This window comes from Mesocricetus auratus, unplaced genomic scaffold (genome assembly GCF_017639785.1).
Source record: "Mesocricetus auratus isolate SY011 unplaced genomic scaffold, BCM_Maur_2.0 Super-Scaffold_100014, whole genome shotgun sequence".
Taxonomy (NCBI): Eukaryota; Metazoa; Chordata; class Mammalia; order Rodentia; family Cricetidae; genus Mesocricetus; species Mesocricetus auratus.
The window spans coordinates 30,173,861-30,194,292 of NW_024429197.1; the positions used below are offsets into that span (position 1 = coordinate 30,173,861).

The 20,432-nt window shown below is 38.1% G+C and overlaps 1 protein-coding gene across 2 annotated transcripts in view; it reads right to left on the reverse strand.

The window, feature by feature from the left end:
* Nrdc (nardilysin convertase) overlaps positions 1-20,432 on the reverse strand; it is a 63,508-nt gene that overhangs the window by 23,071 nt on the left and 20,005 nt on the right. For both annotated transcript variants that reach the window (XM_040756982.1, XM_040756983.1), the window contains 10 exons: positions 17,994-18,067; positions 15,131-15,226; positions 13,773-13,895; positions 8,725-8,782; positions 7,808-7,881; positions 6,517-6,586; positions 3,063-3,140; positions 1,445-1,565; positions 1,306-1,364; positions 1,009-1,063 (listed from right to left, as the gene is read on the reverse strand). In XM_040756982.1, the coding sequence (XP_040612916.1) occupies positions 1,009-1,063; positions 1,306-1,364; positions 1,445-1,565; positions 3,063-3,140; positions 6,517-6,586; positions 7,808-7,881; positions 8,725-8,782; positions 13,773-13,895; positions 15,131-15,226; positions 17,994-18,067 (808 nt within the window). The remainder of the gene's footprint in view (positions 1-1,008; positions 1,064-1,305; positions 1,365-1,444; positions 1,566-3,062; positions 3,141-6,516; positions 6,587-7,807; positions 7,882-8,724; positions 8,783-13,772; positions 13,896-15,130; positions 15,227-17,993; positions 18,068-20,432) is intronic.

The window sequence follows — 20,432 nt, forward strand, 5'->3', positions numbered from 1 at the left end:
CCATGTTTGCCACCACAGCTGATGGGAAAACACACTCCTGGTAAGGTGGCTGGACAGGACTTTTGGGTACCAACTCTGTATCAATCAATCTACTTACAGGGAAAAGTGCATGCAGGACCCTCTAGGGGCTCAGGTGACTCACTGCAGCCTTTCTGCTTCATTTCACTTTTAGAAAGCTTCAAGGATAGAAAACACACTACAGAGGAGTCAATAGTAATGGGGGCTTCTGCAGTCTTCCTCGTGAACTTGCATCTTCCCTACTTATGGTATACATTGAGAGAACACTCTGGTAATCCATCAAAAAAGCCATCTTTTTCAGATGGTCTGACTAGCTATAAATCAGAGTTCTCATAACTAGGGCCCTTATATCAGTGAACAAAATCAGGGAAACCCAAGTTTGGTTGGGAAGAAATTACATATCTTAATTAATCTATGATTTTTCATTCTGACTATCAGGGGCTGCATACATGGCTTAGTGGTAGAGTACCTCCCTAACATGCAAAAGGTCTAAATTCAATCCCTAGTACCGTGTAAAGATAAATTAATATAAGTATCAATATCAGTAGTACACAAGGTAATATGAGCAACGTGTATGACTGTCACCCACCAAAATCACAATATAGTTATTACAGATATTTAAAATATCATGTATAGTCACTGCTCAAGTGTTTTTAACATTTACACATGATAATTACTATTGATTACCTAGTAAAATATCTTCACAATATTTGAATTCCCAAACTACTGAATTCCATGGCAAACTCTCCATTGAACGTTTATCAAAGGGATAGACAAAACAGGTGACTACATAGAAAAATGGTAACACATCATGATCTATGTCGTGGGCCTAGTCTTACCCTGTAACTTAAATGCTAGAAACAAAAGTGTCAAAGCCATATTGAGAGGCACAATTAAAATTCCAGTGACACTTTCATAAAGCGGGACAATGGTCACATCAGTTCCAATGTGTTCAAAGATAACATGCAAAAATAATTTGACTTCTAATACCTGTTCTTGGTAATGAAATTCATTATCCTCAATTTTCTGAATCTCTTCAAAAACTCTGTAAAAGAGAACGTGACAATTAGAAGATAAATTAAAATTTCTCATTGCAATCACTCATAATAAAAGAGGCATAAAAATAAAAAGAGCACTCAGATGGAGAGGGGCCAGGATACAGAGACAATAAAGGGCACAATAAGAAATGACAGAACATCATCTTGTAGGACTAAAGCATGTCTGTTGGCAGTTTGAAACCAAAATTGTACAAGATCAATTCAGTTTCATTCTAAGAAATTTTATTACCTTTTCTCTGGGCCTAGCTTCTGCAGCATTTTTAAATACTGGAAGACAGTATGAGCAACCTGGAAGCAGAACACTTCATTAGTCTTTTGTATAAAGCAGTATCTAAAGAAAAGAAAACTACCTCCATTTGATTACTTACCTCATAAAAATGCTCATACCCCTCATCAGTCAATGTAATAGAAATGCTGAACACTGAGTAAGTTGAATTTTGCTCAAAACCTGTCTCACCATTTCCACCAAACAATGCAAGAGCCCAGCACCTACAGTTGGGGAAATGAACCTAATCAGTAAGGCTTTAAATTAACGAAGTCAGCAAGCTTCCTGTGTAGAATTTTGGAACCTGAGCTTTTGATATACACAAACCCTTTTAAGTATTAAAGGGGTTTAGTTTGTTTGAGAGCAGTTCTCACACCAATAGCCCTGACTGGCCTTAAACTTGAGCAATCCTACTGCCTGTGCCTCCCCAGAGCTGAGATTACAGGGTTGTGGCATCATCTCCGACAACAGTAAGTTTTCAAGTTCAAATTTTAGGAATTACAGTACATTTAGAAGTCACCAGAACCAAACATCAGTCATATTTTCCTGTTTCATGGGAAGACACACAGATACTGTACAAGCAGTTTCATGATGTCAATGTGATTCTTAATGAAAAAAATGAAATAAAAACATACAAGTGAACCATTACATACAGTTACTAGGAAACATTTCACTTATTATCTTTGATTCTGTCTCCTAAAAGTCTTGAAAAACAAATAAAATATAACCCAACTCAGAATGTCAAATGAGTTCTTAGAGACTTTAAGCTATCCTACATGGTTATCCAATAAAGCAGCAATGGTAATAGATTGTGTCCTGGCTAAAATAACACCAAAAACTTAAATCAGAGGGTATACACCAAAATGAAGAATTTGCAAGTCCATTTGCTCAGTAAGAAGAATGGCTACTCATATCAAAAAGCACACTGCTCACATTCTAGAAGGCTCACATATACTTAATGCCATTAAAATTCTTAGTAATAACTGCCCTCTCAACTTTTGCGAATGTTCTGGAACACAACGATATCTTACATAGTATATCTATAAACTTTTCATCCTCAAATTAGTACACAGAAAAAAAAGAAGAAGAAATTAAAAGTATTGATCTGGATTCTAAAGTTCTGTTTCTATTGTTTGGTTAGAAAAGAAACAGCTGCATAAACGCATTAGGACACACTCTACTAATGCAGCTGTATGGGGGGTTGGGATAGTGTCTCTGGGTGGCCTTTGCTGTCCTGAAACTCGCTCTGTAGACCAGGTTGGCCTCAAACTCATAGGTCCATCTGCCTCTGCCTCCCGAGTGCTGAGATTAAAGGCATGCACCAACATCGCCCAGCTGCATATACTTTTCTTAACTCCACATGTTCAATATCATTTTTCTACAGTTCACCTTTTGGGTTGGAAACCCTATAGAGTCACAGCATTTAAATAACTGACTTACTTATCCACATTACTTTATTAGAACTAATCTTAGGTAAGTATGAAATCAACTGTTAATTTGATATATAAATTTTTAACTTTGTAATTATTTCCAACATGAGCTAAAAAATAGCTTATAAGAAACCTCAAAAATATTATTAAAATGACCTAGGTAATTACTATCACTATAATTATCATTTTGATTCCAGACTTAATGGCAGCTAAAGCAGTGGAATACATGGTAAAACCTACTGTTTATTGTTTAGATGTTGTTACAGAAATGCTTAATATCTGAATACTTGCTTTTTTCTGAGGTAAGAAAGAATGCTGCCTTTGCCTTCATGTCCAACAAGCCAGGAAATATAATGAAGTGGTTTCACCCTTTAAAAAAATTCAAGGTCAGAAGTCAAAAGAAGTTTTAAATATACTGTGTTTGAGAATCTAAGAGTATTATCATAAATTCAGTAAACAAGAAGTTTTAATCAGTTGACAGCCACAATACAAAAACAGAAAATGGTAAGACACTTCAAACGAAGTCACTTTTTGCAGGAGGGAGAGGTGGTTTGTTGTTTTTTTGTTTATTTGTTTGTTTGTTTCTCCCGAGACAGGGTTTTCTGTGTAGCTTTAGAGCCTGTCCTGGAACTCACTCTTATAGATCAGGCTGGTCTTGAACTCACAGAGATCTGCCTACCTCTGCCTTCAGAGTGCTGGGATTAAAGGTATGAGTTACCACCGCCCGTGAGGGGTGGTATTTTTTTTTAAGTTTTCTGCATATGTATACACTGTGTGTGTGTAGATGTGTGTACTTGCATGTGTGGTCGGGTACATATACACATGTGTGCACGTAGAGGTCAGAGAAAAACCTTCATGGTCTCTAACCGCCTCCTCTAAAACAAGGTCTCTCATAGGCCTGGGGTTTACCAATTAGACTAGACTAGCAGGCTACTGAGACCCACAGATCCTCCCGTCCCTGCTATCCAGCTACCTCTACCATAATATACATTATCATTTTAGAACCCAATATATGAATCAGTGTCCAGAATCAGATTTTTATAAAATCTTACATTACTGTATCAGGCTCTAGGATAAAAAAATGTTATCCTAAAGGTTGGAAAATCTAGTCTAGTTTCAGTTTCCTTCAAACAAATTAGAATCTTAAACCCAAGATACAGTTTAATATATATATATATATGTATATTTTTGCCTATTTGTCTGACTAGTCACCACTACTCACAAAACCTCAAGTTACAGTCTGTTACTACCATATACTAATAGTCAATGTAAAAATATCTTGTTCACAAGATGATGGGACAGACTTGGTAGACTTCCTAGGGGAGGCCTTACCCTCTCCGTGGAGCACTGGGAGAGGGGAGAGGGGAGCAGGAGGAGAAGAGGGGGAACTGGGATTGGAATGTAAAAAATAAATTAGTGTTAAAAAGCAACTGAAAAAAATATGTTTTACAAAAGGTGTGTTTCCTAAAACAAGATTTATCAGAAAAAAGAAAAAGACAGTTAGGAAATCTAATTAGGTTACAAAATTCAATTTAATACTATTTTTGTAATATGATGAACACACAAGGACTATTGATACTGGCTGCCACATCCACCAAGTTAGTAAGTCCTTGAAAATCAAAGTATTATTTCAACTCTGCTAAGCAACTTTCAAAGCCTCGACAATATAGATTAAAATGTGAACTGAATTACACACATCCTAGAGGCGCAGGGTAAAGCAGCTCCTGAATGAGCCCAGCCGACCGGACATCTGCATCTGAACAAAACTAACACACTGAAGGGAAAAATACTTTGCTTCTCTGTGAAAGACAGCTCCCCACTGAAGTTAATTTGTTGAGAATTCATATATTTAGGGCATAAAAATGACTGAAAATGAAATGTTAAATAAAGCATCAGTCCTTATAAAAATAGCTCGATGGCAGCAAACAAACAAAACCCTACAACAACTTGTCACTTTCCGCAATTTTCAATTTCTTCAAATACTTGGTGATTAAGAGGATAAAAAAGTCTTTGTTGACAGAGATGTTGGGATCCCAAACAGTATTCATGGAGGCCAGAAGAGGATACCAGATCCTCTGGAACTGGAGAGATAAACAGTTGTGAGCTACCACGTGGTTGCTGAGACTCAAATTCAGGTCCTCTGGAAGAGCAGTCAGTGCCCTTAACCACTAAGCCATCTCTCCAGTCCTAATATAGTCAATCGCTTAATGCCTGGAGGATATAAAATGAGCTACTAAAGTTGAACCATCTTTGAGGACAGAGACAAAGACAGAACTTTTTAGCTAATGTCCTTTTAGTATTAGCTTAACAATGTCAACATTTATTAAGATATTCATAACTACATGTTCTTTGCTCTACTATTCTTGTAATACACACTCTCCTGCTTTCTTACTAATGTTTGTGGTAATTTCAGTGGACTTGATTGTTCAAATATTCTAGCATGTAACAAAAACCATTTACTGAGCTCAAGCTCATACTGCTTCCTTTCCTTCTGCTGGGTTTGCCCACACAGCTTTGCTTTGTTGGGAACAGTTTAAGAAAAACATAAGATGGGCTGGTGATAGATGATGGTTAAGAGCATGTACTTACTGCTCTTACATAGGACTGAACTTTGTTCTCAGCATCCATGTGGGAAAGCTTACAACCACCAGTAACTCCAGCTACAGAGGATCCAACACCCTCTGCTGGCCTCCACAGCCATGTGTACATCATACCCATATGCAGACATACACATACACATAATTTAAAAATAGTCAGGCATTGGTGGCACACACCTTTAACCCCAGCACTAGGGAGGCAGAGGCAGGCAGATCTCTGTGAGTTCAAGTCCAGCCTGGTCTACAGATCAAGTTACAGGACAGCCTCTAAAACAATACAGAGAAATGCTGTCTGGGCGAGAAAAAAAAAGCCAAGTGGTGGTGGCACATGCCTTTAATCCCAGCACTTGGGAGACAAAGGCAGGGGGATCCATGAGTTCAAGCTGCAGGTCAGCCAGGAACATGAAGAGAAACAATGTTTCAAAAACAAATCAAAAAAGAAGTTTATATCAATTCATTTGCATTTATTTTATAGTAAAGCATTTGTAGAATTGACTATTCCTTACCTAAAAACAAAACTGCTTGTCAAAGCTGTACTGCTCATACATAAACTGACATTTTTACCCAAGTTTATACAATGTCCCAAACTCACAGAAGTAAACCCTTGGAACTTAACGCTATCCAACTTTTCACTTTTTGGGTTTTTTGTTGGTTTGTTTTTTGTTTCTAAAGACAGGGTTTCTCTGTGTAGCCCTGGCTGTCCTGTAACTCGATCTGTAGACCAGGCTGGCCTTGAACTCACAGAGATCTGCCTGCCTCTGCCTTCTAAGTGCCGGGATTAAAGGCATGTGCCACCAACGCCTGGCTTAACCTTCAGTTTTGACAAGTAAAAGATATATGCCATGAGCAAATAAATCATAAATTAATATATTTTATTCTACAAGAATTAAAAATAATTAGAAAAGTAAACATTAATGCCAAATGTTTGATTTCAAAGACTTGGATAAAGTAACTCGTTATAAAAATTCTAGTTTTTACACTGAGAAAAACCATGAAATACCTAAAGACTTGAATAGTCTAGTAGTTAAATTCCAGTTTATAAGACACCCAAGTTTTAAATATAGAACTCCAAACTTAAAGCACCCAGCCTTCTCTAACTATCACCCTGACTCCATATTTAATGAAGTGAAGCTCCTTTGAACTCTTACCTGTAATGTTGCTGTTGAGGAGGAAGTGCCCATGTGATGGTCAGGGCATGAATTTTTCTGATTGGAACAACTAAACAAAAATGCCAGAAGAACTATTATCAGTATTTTTCCATAATGTTTTCTGTTATAAGAACATATTTTTTGTTCAATATATTTCATCCTCCAACAATCACAGGATGGTTAAATAAAATGCAGTTGTTACTTCAAATTGCCAATTTTCTAATTTGAATAATTTCCTTTTAAGCAAGAATGAAGAAGAACAATGAGAATGTGAAATGAATCCTTCCGTTTAGGAAAGGTACAGGTCTATAGGTTAGGGGGTCCATGTGACATCTGGCTCCCCACCCTCCTGTGGCAGTGCTTGTGGGGTCTTGATAAAAACTCACTTGCATTTAAATCTTCCTGAGTGTTTCTCATGATAAAATGTGTATACTGGCTAAAGTATTTCTGGAGATTATGAGTCTATAAATGGAAAAATCTAAAGCTAGAATCAGCAGAAAATACTCTCTCAGAATATCTGGCTTAACAGCTGAAGCCTACAGCAGAAAGGGAGAGTGTGCCAAAGCAGCCACTGATAGAGGAAGTGAAAAGAGACTGACCCTGGGATGAGGAGACGCAGAGAAGACTGAGAGAAACTGGGGGAAAGAAAAAAATTAAAATGAAAAGAACAAAGAAAATTCCATGAGTAAAAGAACAAAGAAAAAGAGGAGACAGAAGAATGTCTCTGTAACAATCACTATTGGCCAACTGGAAAGTAAATTACAATATGATCATGCAGCAACTCACTGCACAGTTACTTGCAGATGCCAAATTTAAGAAAAAAAATCAGTATATAATTAGGAAGTATATATTTGTATAATCTTGAATATTTATGCTAATTTAACTATAAAGTATCAAAGGAAATTTGCCTTTCCAGTTCCGTGACAGCTGAGGATCTCTTCATCTAACAAATACCATATGTATAATGAAGCTTAAAAAATAATTTTCAAATTATTCTCTCTTCTACTTTTACTTTCTTAAGGATAAAATGAAGAAGTGTGGGGAAGAGACAAGAACAAAAGGAATATGGGGGGTCTGGGGGAAGCATGAAACAGACCAAGCAGCAGCAAGGAACCACAGCTTGCCAGTGGTCCCTATCTGCCCCCAACTGGGTCTCCACTACTCAACAAGTCCCTTTTCAACAGTCATAATTTCTTTTGTGTTTTGTATTTTCAAAGAAAATTGGCAGACTCAAATTTTAGGAATTGTGCTAAAGTTATTTCAAGCAATTTTAAGCCTTAGGTTCACAAACCTCTATAAAGTTTGTTAAATGCTGGTGTGTCAAAAGGATCCGTTAAATGGCCAAAGTTTGGTTTAGGTAGCCCACTGAAAAGAAAACAAACACATTAAGGTTTAATTGGGAAAAGCCTTTACAAACAGTATCATTAGGGATGCTTCACTGACTGGCAGGTATTTGTAAACAATCTACTCTGCACAGTGCTGGCTAAAGAGTATTCTTGGAATGAGCAAATGGATTAAAGTCTTGACTGCACCCTGTTTTCTTCACCTCTGCACCAGAGGGACCCTGTTCCTAATATTTACTAATATTACTGCCTCTTTCAGTGCCTCCACAAGTATTTTCAGTTAGTAAAGCTATACTAGAAATAATACTTTCTAAATGTAACAACTATATATGGAGTGATTAGGTATAAATCACCATCATATACAACATACTTCTTCAACGGAAAAAACATTCCACATTCCAAACAACTGACAAAAGGGGAGGAAAAAAACAAAACCTTTCAAAACAAAATTCATTAGGAGAGGTAGGTGTACATGATATGCTTTTCAACTCTTATAGTTCCAAATGCCCTGGACAGTAACAGAAAAGTGAAAAATAAATGTAATAAGAAGCATAAAATCTTCAGAATTATTGCTTACTTAAATTTACAACATGTAATTTTTGAACTATGGAAATAGGTTTCTGTCTTAGCTTTTCTATTAAAAGGTTATACAATCTTGACTAAGGCAATAGACTTCCTTAGGTCTCAATTTTATGAAGGAAGGAAGGAAGGAAGGAAGAAAGGAAGGAAGGAAGGAAGGAAGGAAGGAAGGAAGGAAGGAAGGAAGGAAGGAAGGAAGGAAGGAAGGAAGGACGGACTTTGGGACTCAGATAAAAAGGTGTGCTCCTTAATGGTGGAGACATGTAACTTACAGACAGTGACTTACTTGTTTGGTATCTGAGAGAAGATCTCCGTCACCCACTTTTCCAAAGTGTCCAGGGTTTCTTGAAAAGGATAAGGGGGAGGGGCACAGGAGAACGGATATACAATATCATTAGTCAGTGTAGGAAACTATAAACACACTGGTGGTTGTTTTTTATGCATATTTGAACTAGACAGTCATGAGTAACTGGAAGAACATCAACAGATAAGAAAACTGTATGACGCCTATAGTTTTGTTAGATTCAGAGTTTAAAAACACAAAAGGTTTTTGTTTACCAATAGCCAAGCACAAAGAGGCAAGAGATATGAATACACCAACTGTCTTCCTGCACCCACTCCAAATACTTCTTTCAGGAAGGTTTCTGTTCTCCCCAGACTAACCCTTCTCTCTTTGGCATCCTACAAATGCTTCCAGGTTCCACCTGCATGTATATGTTGATACTGCACTATATTCATTGAGACTTTTCCCAAAATTTCTTAGGGGTCGTGTATGTACGTCACAGTTAATCTTCATTGTCGGTTTGTGTGGACTTAGATTCAAAGGACACACCTCTGGGCATGTGGGTGAGGTCTAACTTAGGAAAGCAAATATGAATGTAGGTGGCCCCATCCCACTGAATAACAAAGTGAAAAAGGAGGCCTCAGCCAAGCACCAGGCTTTGCTTTTGTGTCTCCGGGTCTGTAGAGAATGTGAAGTGAACCAGGCACACACTCTCATTACAATAAATTTCACCTTCACCACAAGTCAAAAACAACTTCCATATATTGCTTTTGTCACAGCAATGAGAAAAGGAACAAGTATAATGCATGATTTCTAACTTTTTTTTTTTTTTTTTTTTTTTGGTTTTTCGAGACAAGGTTTCTCTGTGGCTTTGGAGGCTGTCCTGGAACTCACTCTGTAGACCAGGCTGGCCTCGAACTCACAGAGATCTGCCTGCCTCTGCCTCCCGAGTGTTGGGATTAAAGGCGTGCGCCACCAACGCCCGGCTGATTTCTAACTTTTGATTCCTCTCCTAAACTGAATAAGAAGTCTTTTGAAACTTCTATTAAAACACAAATTGGGGGTGGGCGGTGGTGGCTCACACCTTTAATCCCCGCTCGGGAGGCAGAGGCAGGCCGATCTCTGTGAGTTTGAGGCCAAAAAACAAAAACAAAAAACCACAAGTTAGAAAAGAAAACCTTTCAAATGTATCTAAGTGACCCATTACTGGAACAGTATGTGTTAGCTCCAATCAGATACATAAGTTTCAGTAACTCTCAATAAATGAGCTCAAGGTTTTGCTCAGTGGCAGATCATGTGATTATCATGAGAGATGAGGTTAATTCCCAGTACTGCAAAGAAATTTAAAAAGATACATACGAATTAGACTAATCAAGTATTGAATTTAACCTACTTACACAGATATTTGAATTTTTTGTTAAATTCATTTTGTGCACCTGTTCGTATGTATTCATGCTCTCGTGTGTGTGTGTGTGTGTGTGTGTGTGTGTGTGTATGTATTCAGGTGTACCACTGTGCATGAGAAGTCACAGGACAACTTATAGGAATTGGTTCTTTCCTTCTACCATGTTTGTCCCAAGGACTGAACTCTGGTAATCAAGCTATGAAGTAAGTACCTTAATCTGCTGAACCATTTTGCTGGCTCCCTGTAAACATTTGACTCTGTGTGCATGCGTACAAGTGGAGGCCAGTGGTTGACATTTGGTGTCTTTCTTAATTGTTCTCCACCTGTTTTTTGGGTTGGTTTGTTCTTTTGGTTTTTTGTTTGTTTTTGTTTTGTTTTGGCTTGTCTTAAAAAAAACTGCTTACATTTATTTTGTGTGTGTGAAGGTCCACCATATAGATTTTACAAAATGAACTCACATTTGGTATCTTAACCCACTGAGCCATCTCACTAGTCCCTACCTTAACATTTCATCATGGCCTCACTGAATCTGGAGCTTACCAATTCACCTAGACTGGCTAGCCAGCAAGCCCAGGAATCCCCCCTCCCCCCCCCCCCCCGTCTCTGCCTCCCTTATGCTGGGATTACAGGTGTATGACACTGTGCTTGCCTTTTACATGGGTGCTAGGAATCCGAACTCAGACCCTCAAGCCTATGAAACAAGCTCTTTACTAATGAGCATCTATCTCCCCAGACCCAGAAATTTGACTTTTAACTAACATAATGAGAAAGCCTCAAAATCAATGTAATCAGATTATATGTGATTTTCATCAAAATTCTATTGTTTATGTAAAAAATTTACACTAAGACTTGGAGGCTAAGGCAGGTGAATCTCTGAGTTTGAGGCCAGTCCAGTCTGTTTCAGGACAACCAGGGCTATAGAGAGAAACCCTATCTCAAAAACAAACAAAAATCTAAAGCCAAGCACTCGGGAAGCAGAGGCAGGTAGATCCCTATGAATTTGAAGCCAGCCTGTCTACAGAGTGAGTTCCAGGTTAGGCTCCAAAGCTTCACAGAGAAACCCTGTCTTGAAACCGTGCCCCCCCCCAAAAAATCTATAATATTAATCATCATGTAAAACAGGAAAAGAATACAAAGAAACAATTTGCAACAATTTATAAATTAATCTCTATACTAAAAATAGCAATGTATATTACAACAATATAAAAATCAATTTAAATCACATTTGTGGATCAATTTTGAAAAATGGGAAAAATGTGTCATATGTAATCAACTTTGAACTCCATTTTTAAGAGGCTTGGGCAAAATCTTAAAAAGAAGAATCATTCAGGAGTGATCAGCTCTTCAAAAGTGTAGATTACAGTAATGTCAAAAGGGATGGTTTAGCAAGTGATTTTGAGAAGTCTAAAATGGTTAAAACCCAAAGAAAACAAAAGAAAGCACTGAGCTCCTTGAATAAGACACTGACATGAATCACTAAAGATAACGGCACAAGATGAAAGGAATAGAGGCATTGCTCAGTCTCATACATTTAAGATACTTCTATCATTGTGACAGAACTGCCACGTAAGTTTATAATCAATAGGGATTAAATAAATAAAACCACAAATAGAGTCATCTGAAAAGAAAACACAATAGTCAAGCTAGGTGTGGCGGCACATGCTTGAAACCAGGAGGTCAAGGCTGCATGAGACCCTGTCTTAAAACCCCAAATAACCTATGAGTACGTACTCATAGACACTTGAGACTAGCCTATAAATAAGCCTATTTCTATGAGAAAAAAATCTGTATGAAGTGATCTTGTATTTCTGTAAACTTTGCCATTACTTTGTAACATGTTCAAAATTTAATTTCCTTCAAATTAAAAAAAATATTTTTATTCATGTATAGGGCTGTGTGTCTGTGTGCTGTATGTACTAGTGTGTGGGTACTGGTGGGTACTCACACCAGAAGAGGACGTGAGATCTCCTAGCACTATGGCTATAGGTGGTTGTTAGGCTTCCATCGTGGATGCTGAGAACCAAAGTCTGGTCCACAGCAAGCACAGCAAACTCTCTTTGCTGAGCCATCTATCTAGCCACAGTTTTTAATTAATGTCAAACAATAGAGCAACTAATATGTCATACTGATTCAGACAAACATCCTATGAAAGTAATACAGCTGACCCTTGAACAATATGGAAATGTTGGGGCAGGAAAAAAAAAACACAAAAACCCACATATAAGTTCATCTCTATGGGATATGTGCATGCTCTGTTTGTGCATATGTTCATGCATATGCACTGTGTATTTGCATGGAAGACAGAGCAATACCAGGTGTCGTTCTCAATTGTTCTCCATCTCATTTTTGAGACAGGGTCTCTCATTGAACCTGGAACTTAAAATTCAGCTAGACAACAACTCCTGAGATCTGCCTTTCTCTGCCTCTCCAGCACATAACAGGCAACACACTAGTGCTTGACTTTTTTACATGGAACTCAGGTCTTCAAGTTTACAATGGCAAGCAATTTGCTTACTGAATCGTCTTTGTAAACTCTGATATAAAACTTTTGACTAGCCGGGCACACGCCTTTAATCCCAGCACTCAGGAGGCAGAGGCAGTCGGATCTCTGTGAGTTCGAGGCCAGCCTGGTCTACAGAGCTAGTTCTAGGACAGCCTCCAAAACAATACAGAGAAACCCTGTCTCAAAAAACCAAAAAAAAAAAAAAAAAACATTTGACTATCCCAAAATTCGACCACTAATAGTAAGCTCTGAGCAGAAGCCTTATCAATAACAAACAACCAATTAACACATATTTTAGATTTCATACATTATATGGTGAAAACTATGTAAGTACCATGAGATCTTTCTTTAAAAAAATAACAAAAACAAAAAAACTACAATACAGTTTACTAAGGAAGATAACTGTCCACTCAGACATGATCGTCATGCTTTATGCAGATACCACAACACTGGTCACCATCACAACAATGGAGGTAAATAAGAAACTATTCCAGTAGTAACTAACTGCCATTAATTTCATGTAGTTATGCTTTAATACCGCATCTTAATCGATTTACATTTCTTTCTGCTGTAAATAATGCAGTGTATTTATCCAAGTGTAGAATAATTTTATCCTTTTATAGATTTGTGTATATTTTATGATAGTAAATAATAACTATTATCTAAATGTATTTTATGCATTCATGACATATCTTTATGTAGTGATAATTTGTTTATACTCTAGCAAATAAAGCTTGCCTGAAGATCAGAGGTAGAGCTAGCCACTAGTTAACCATAGAGGCCTGGAGATTTATATAGACAGGAAGCGATATGGCTGGACTGAGGGAGGAATATAGACGGGAGGAGACAGGAACTTGGTCTCTTTTCAGTCTGAGGATTTTGTAGAGGTGAGAGCTCTAGTGGCCGGCTGCTCTGCTTCTCTCATCTTTCATCTTTCACCCCCTAATATCTGACTCCCGGTTTTTATTATTAAGATCAATTAGAACCGGTGCTGCACCTTTAAGTTGGATTGTTTGTTTTTGATGTTTCTAGACTGTGTGTTTCATCGGCAAGTTTTTCCAAAATGCCACAAACCCTCAAAAATAAACTGCAATTCAAGTCCTGCTAATTCAGAGTAACTCTAAGGACGCAACAGATAACTACCTTTGGACTGAACAACTAAGGTCATGTAATGGGCAGAGTAGTAATGCATCCAGAATTCTCTGAGTCTAGCATGTGTGTCAATGTTATTCTTCTTTGGTTCATGCTTGAGTGTCTCAGCATTTCCTATAAAAAGACAAAAAAATTAAAAATTATAGAAGTAATTAAATGTACTTTGTTAAAGGTCCTTTACACCAACAATGAATGTTCTACAAGCCTAAAGGAAATTACCCAAGTAGCTCAAGAATTCTGAGCTGGTATGTAATTATAACATAAGCCAAGAATCAGTTCTGAAATAGATACATAAGGAATTAATCAATAGTTTGAAAAAATTCAACAATAAACAATAATTGCCTAAATTTCCTTGCTTAATAGTCTAGTGGTGATTTAGGTTTTCCCCTCTGAATTATTGTACTAATATTCTACCTAATTCTTAAGAATAAAATATAAAAAGCCAGGATGCCAAAGCTACTCAACAGATACAGGAACATATAATGAAATAGCCTTTGATTAGATCAATTCATCCCAGTCTCCATGCTATGACAGGATTAATAGGTTACAGCTGATTTCTACCAACAATAAAAGGCCATTATGAAAAACAGACGCCAGTTCAACAGCTTACCAGTTAAACAAAATTAGGTCACAGCTCAAAAACTATTAGAGAAACCATTCCTGAGTGTCTGTTGATAAATGGAAACATCAGGTTGGGGTACAGGCTTTACAATCAGATAAACAGATACTCAAGCCCCCATCAAATATTTACTACCAGTGTGACTAAGCAAATTACACAACTTCCCGAGCATGATTCTCTTTAAATGAAGATTATAATGGTACCTATCTCTTAAAACTGTGATATGAACAAACATATAATGCATATATAGCCAGGAAAGTATCTGGCACCATGACAGCACTCCCAGAACGTCCAATTCTACTCGAGCAACACCCAGTGTTAAAGAAGCAAGCACAAGCATGCTCACCACTTGCTATTGGAAGTTTTCTAGCTACCCTCTTGGAAGGTAAAGGTAATTAAGCTATCCCAGCTTATTAATTCTTCTTTTGTTTTGGGGAGTTTGGATGTGTGGGTTTTGTTTTATTTTTGTTTCATTTTGTTATTATACTTGCTTCTTTATGGCATAGTCTCATATATCCCAGGCTGGGCTAGAGGTTGATTCTCCTACCTCGACCTCCCTGAGGAATAACAAGAATGCACCCATCACACCTAATTTTATGCAGTTCTGGGGATCAAATCCAGGGCCGTGAGCTTTCTAGGCAAGCACTCTACCAACAGTTCTCTCTTTATCAGTTTATCTTATTCTCAGTTTTTCTTACCTAGAAAAAAGATAAAATTATAGTTATCTTACCCCAGAAAAACTTCCCCATAGGATGTCCAGGTCTAGCGAGGCTTCCAAACAACATTTCTTTTCTGTTTGCATCAGAAGGTCTTGCAAGCTGATATTCTGTCAGTTTTAAAGAAACATTTGCAATAAAATTTCATTATTTTCTTGAAATTATTTTCTGGAAATTCAAGCTTACAGAACTGAAATCAAGGCAGTAATAAAATAGACTTTAAAAACATAAAACTGGCTTCTTCTACTTTGGGAAAACACCAAATGGCGGATTACGCCGGTGCAGCAGAGGGCCTGGAGGACCCGGGGGCCAGAGCCTTCTATAGAGGTCTCAGGGGCCACAGTCCTGGTTGAAGTAAAGCCAAAGACAAGGAGTGGATCCCCGTCACCAAGCTGGGCCACCTGGTTAAGAACATGAAGATCAAGTCCCTGGAGGAGATCTACCTGTTCACCCTGCCCATTAAGGAATCCGAGATTATTGATTTTTTTTTTCTGGGCACACCTCTAAAAGATGATGTTCTAAAAATCATGCCAGTACAGAAGCAGACTCAGGCTGGCCAGCAGACCAGGTTCAAGGCTTTTGTTGCTATTGAGGACTACTACAGTCATGTTGGTCTTAGTGTTAAGTGCTTCAAGAAGGTAGTCACAGCCATCGGGGGGCCATCATCTTGGCCAAGCTTTCCATTGGGCGGAGAGGCTACTGGGGGAACAAGATTGGCAAGCCCCACACTGTTCTATGCAGTGACAGGCTGCTGTGGCTCTGTGTTGGTGCATCTAATCCCTGCCCCCAGAGGCACTGGCATCATCTCTGCTCCTGTACCCAAGAAGCTACTGATGATGGCCGGTATTGATGACTGCTACATATCAGCCAGGGGCTGCACTGCCACCCTGGGCAACTTTGCCAAGGCCACCTTTGATGCCATCTCCAAGACCTACAGCTACCTGACCCCCGACCTCTGGAAAGAGACTGTGTTCACCAAGTCTCCTTATCAGGAGTTCACGGACCACCTTGTGAAAACCCACACCACAGTCTCTGTTCAGAGGACCCAGGCTCCAGCTGTGACCACCACACAAGGGATTTATACAAGAAAAATAAAGTGAATTTAAAGAAAAAATATATATATATATCTGAAGTTGGTAACTCAACAACCTATAAACTTGGTTCTATCATTTAATCTATCATTCTGAGTAAACTGATCACCTTTCTAGAGTTTTTCTCTTATTTTCAAATGAAGCAATGTAGTTAATGACTGAATGGTTCCAATCTACATAGATTGTTATGTATAAGAATTCCCTGAGGAAAGCACTAATAAAATGTTCTATCAGTCTTCAGAGCTGAAACCTTAGTCATATATTTTGTTTAAATATCATCAGAACAAGTAAATTGATAAAGTATGATGGTTAAGAACAATTACTTTATTTACAGTCACAAGTATCTTTGCTAATGCTATAGTTTCACTGTTTTTATCAACCTAAAATTTATATGTTAAAACACGATCTTTAATGTGACAGTTTTCAAAGATGGGAATGTTAAGAGTGTGTGGGTCATGGATCCTCATGAATCAAATGAGTATATGTATAAAAGTGATCCACAACTCTGGAGAGACTTGAAGGCTCAAAACCAAAATGACAAGGCGACCCCAGAGAGCTCCCCTGCCCTTCTCCTGTGAGAGGACATAAAGTAAAGGTGGCAGTCTGCAAATCAAGAAGCAGACCCTTGCCAGACACTGCACCTGCTTGTGCCTTCATACTGAACTCCTTAGCCTCTACAATGGTAAGGCACTGCTTTCTTTTTGGGGGCGGGGAAGGTTTATTTGACTCACACTTCATTATTGCTATTTATTATTGAAGGAAGAAGGGCAGGAACTCAAACACAGCAGGAACCAGGAGGCAGGAGCTGATGCAGAGGCCATGGAGAGGGACTGGCTAGCTCAACCTTCTTCTCTTAGAACCTAGGACAGTCAATCCAGAGATAGCATACCCACGATGGACTGGGCACATCAATCACTAATAAAATGCCTTATAACTGGATCTTATGGAAGCATTTTCTCAATTGCATTTCACGCCTTTCAGATAACTCTAGTTTGTGTCAAGTTGACATAAGACCTGCCAGCACAATGCCAAATGTCATCTCCCCACCCACAGATGTTGTCACAGGTGTTTTACTCATAACTGGGCCTCAGATCAGCTCTGTTTGCCAATAGTGTCAATCTTCCAGTTTGACCTAGAAAATCTTCAGATCTAAGGCACTGCTTTCTATAAGCCCTGAGCCCACAGTGTTATATTAAGGTAGCCCAGACAGACTAAGACAGCCACAATCCCAGCTGTATCACTGAACTTGAACAATTCTGAGCAAATTTTCTAACTTTCCTGATTCCACAAAGGGAACTAACAGGACCAAGAGCATAAGACTCTTAGATAAGATAGTCTTTCAAAAACTATTTACAGAACACCTACTGTTCATCAGCCACACACACAAAAATAAAAATATAGCTGGAAGCAGAAATGTGAATAAAAGCCCTGTACTAAGTTTATATTGTCATAGGGGAGATAAACAATTAACAACAAATATATTTGTGTTAGTGATGGATACTGTAAAGAAAGACTTAAGTAACTCAAGCTGATGAATGAGAATTGGCTGAGGTGTGAATATGTATACACATACCACAGTACAGGGAAGGTGCTGGAGGAAAGCCCATCCCCTAATTTGACATGTGCAAATACATTAGCTTCATGGTAACAGGGACTCTGCAGACGTAATAAAGGCAGGAACCCGGAAAAGGAGAGGTTTTTCTGGGTTACTTGAATAGATTCATTGTAACATACGTCAGTTTGAATAAAAGAAACAAATGGTTACAAAACATAAAAGTTTCTTTACCACTGTCAACAGCTTCAACTTCCCGGTCAATTGCATCTCTGATCATCAGTGGGTGGATGAAAAACTGGGCCCACCTGAAAAGTAAAACAGATGTTTCTAAGATTGTTCAGTTTCATTAAACAACATCCACTTAATTAACTATTTTTACTCAGAGAATTACCTCAAAACCTACAAGATCAAAATGATGATGATGATGTATTGTTCTATATGTTCAAGTCTGAAAATCACTTTCTTTGTAAAATAAAGCACTCACTCAGAAAAGTACTAAGACATAAATACACAGATTAAAGTCTTTTCAGAAGCATCCTATTCCATATCCTGCCCTTTCTTTGCAGTGCCAAGGACCACATGCTAAGAAAGCACTCTGCCACTGAGCTATATATCTCCATGTTAAATACTGCTATGTTGCCCAGGCTGGCCTCTAACTCCCCACACTCCTGCCTCAGCCTCCCCTAGCTGAAATTACAGATACCCAACACCACCAGCTCTCTCTAATACATGATCTTTATACCAAATCCACACTTTTGTGCATTAAGTAAAACTCACTCTATTCATTTAATAGTGTTATAAATGATATTTTATGTTACAAAATAAAAATTTGATTTTTAGTTTTATATAGATTTACATGACATGTTTGTGTACCATGTGTGTGCCTGGTACCAAAGAGGTCAGAAGAGAGAGTTGGATCTCCTTGGAACTAGAGTTACAAATGGTTGTAAGCCACTATGTGGCTGCTGGGAATCCAACCTAGGTCCTCTGCAAGAGCAAAAAGTGTTCTTTTTTTTTTTTTTTTTTTTTTGGTTTTTATGAGACAGGGTTTCTCTGTATTGTTTTGGAGGCTGTCGGTCCAGCCCGGCCTCGAACTCACAGAGATCCGCCTCTGCCTCCCGAGTGCTGGGATTAAAGGCGTGCGCCACCACCGCCCGGCGCAAAAAGTGTTCTTATTAGCCACTGAGTTAACTCTCCAGACCTTAAAAATCAAACTTTTAAAGGCTACTGATATTTAGGTTCACCACAGAACTGTACTGGAATTTTTTAGTGTGTGTGTGTGTGTGTGTGTGTGTGTGTGTGTGTGTGTGTGTGTTTGTGTGTGTAAGAGGCAGAGACAGAGGCAGAGAGAATATGAATGAATATGCAGGTGCTCATGTGGAACTCAGAGGACAACTTCAGGACTCTACCCTGTCAAGGCAGGTCTCTCTGGTGGTTTCTGAGGTGCTGCACACTCCAGGCTAGCTGACTCTGGAGCTTCTAAGGCCATGTGTGGCTGCCTCCCACCTCTCCCTGGGAGTGCTAGGATTACTGATGGTTGCCAACACATCCCATCTTTTTAGATTGGTTCTAAGGATTGAAATCAGGTAATTAGACTTGAGTAACAGACACCTTTACCCACTGAGCCATTTTGATGGCCCTGGTTTTCTTAATGTATTTACTTAGATGAACTGTTATACATCAAATTACGCATGTAAATGCCATTTATATAAATGTATAGCAATATAATTGACATTGTTTTTGTTAAAGCATTTAAAACTATTTGCTTGTTGAGAAAGAGTCTCACACTACAGCCCAGCCTGACCTTGTACTGTGGCAATCCTCCTGCCTCAGTTTACCAAGTGCTAGGATTTACAGGTCTAAGTCATCACACCTAGCTCTATTTTTGTTTTGTTTTTAAGTCCAGGATCTCACTATATTCCCTGATCTGGCCTTCAACTCCTGAATTCAAATGACCCTTTTGCATCAGTCTTCTGAATAGGTGAGATTACACAGATGTGTACCACTGAACCCTTTCCAAAACTGTTCTTTGTTCAGTAAAAATAAAACATGTCAAAGGCTAACTTCCTGAATTTTTGTTATATAGCTTGGCTCTGGTTTCTACAAATTCATTAAGACATTCACATTCTTTCTAATAGTATAACTTGAATAAACCAGGAAATAGTTTTACTTAGTTTTAAAAAAGCAAAGTCACATGCAAAATACTTCAAGCAAAACATAAGCAACACACAGGCAACCAATAGCTCACATCAGCCTCACAGAACTAATCCTGCACATGTACCACCTATTATTTCCCTGATTTCTAATAAAATGAATGTCAATTTATATACTTTTATCAGGAATTTATTTTTTAAATATTCAAATTTATTTTTTGACTAGATTGTATTTTTTTAAATTCTAATAATACATCTAATAATATTTATGTTTTATATATCAATTTAAACCACACTGAATGCTTATATACTAACTATTTAAAATACAGGTCCTTTGTTAGCTATCCATCGAAAAAATAGTCTCCCATACTTTTTATTTGCTTTGTGGGGTTTTTGTTTTGTTTTGTTTTTAATAACAGAGAATGGTGCTGGGGGATCAAACCTGAGCCTTATTATTGCTGAGCCAAATCCTTACCTCTCCAGTTCCTTTTCATGAATATAATATACTATTTCCTGT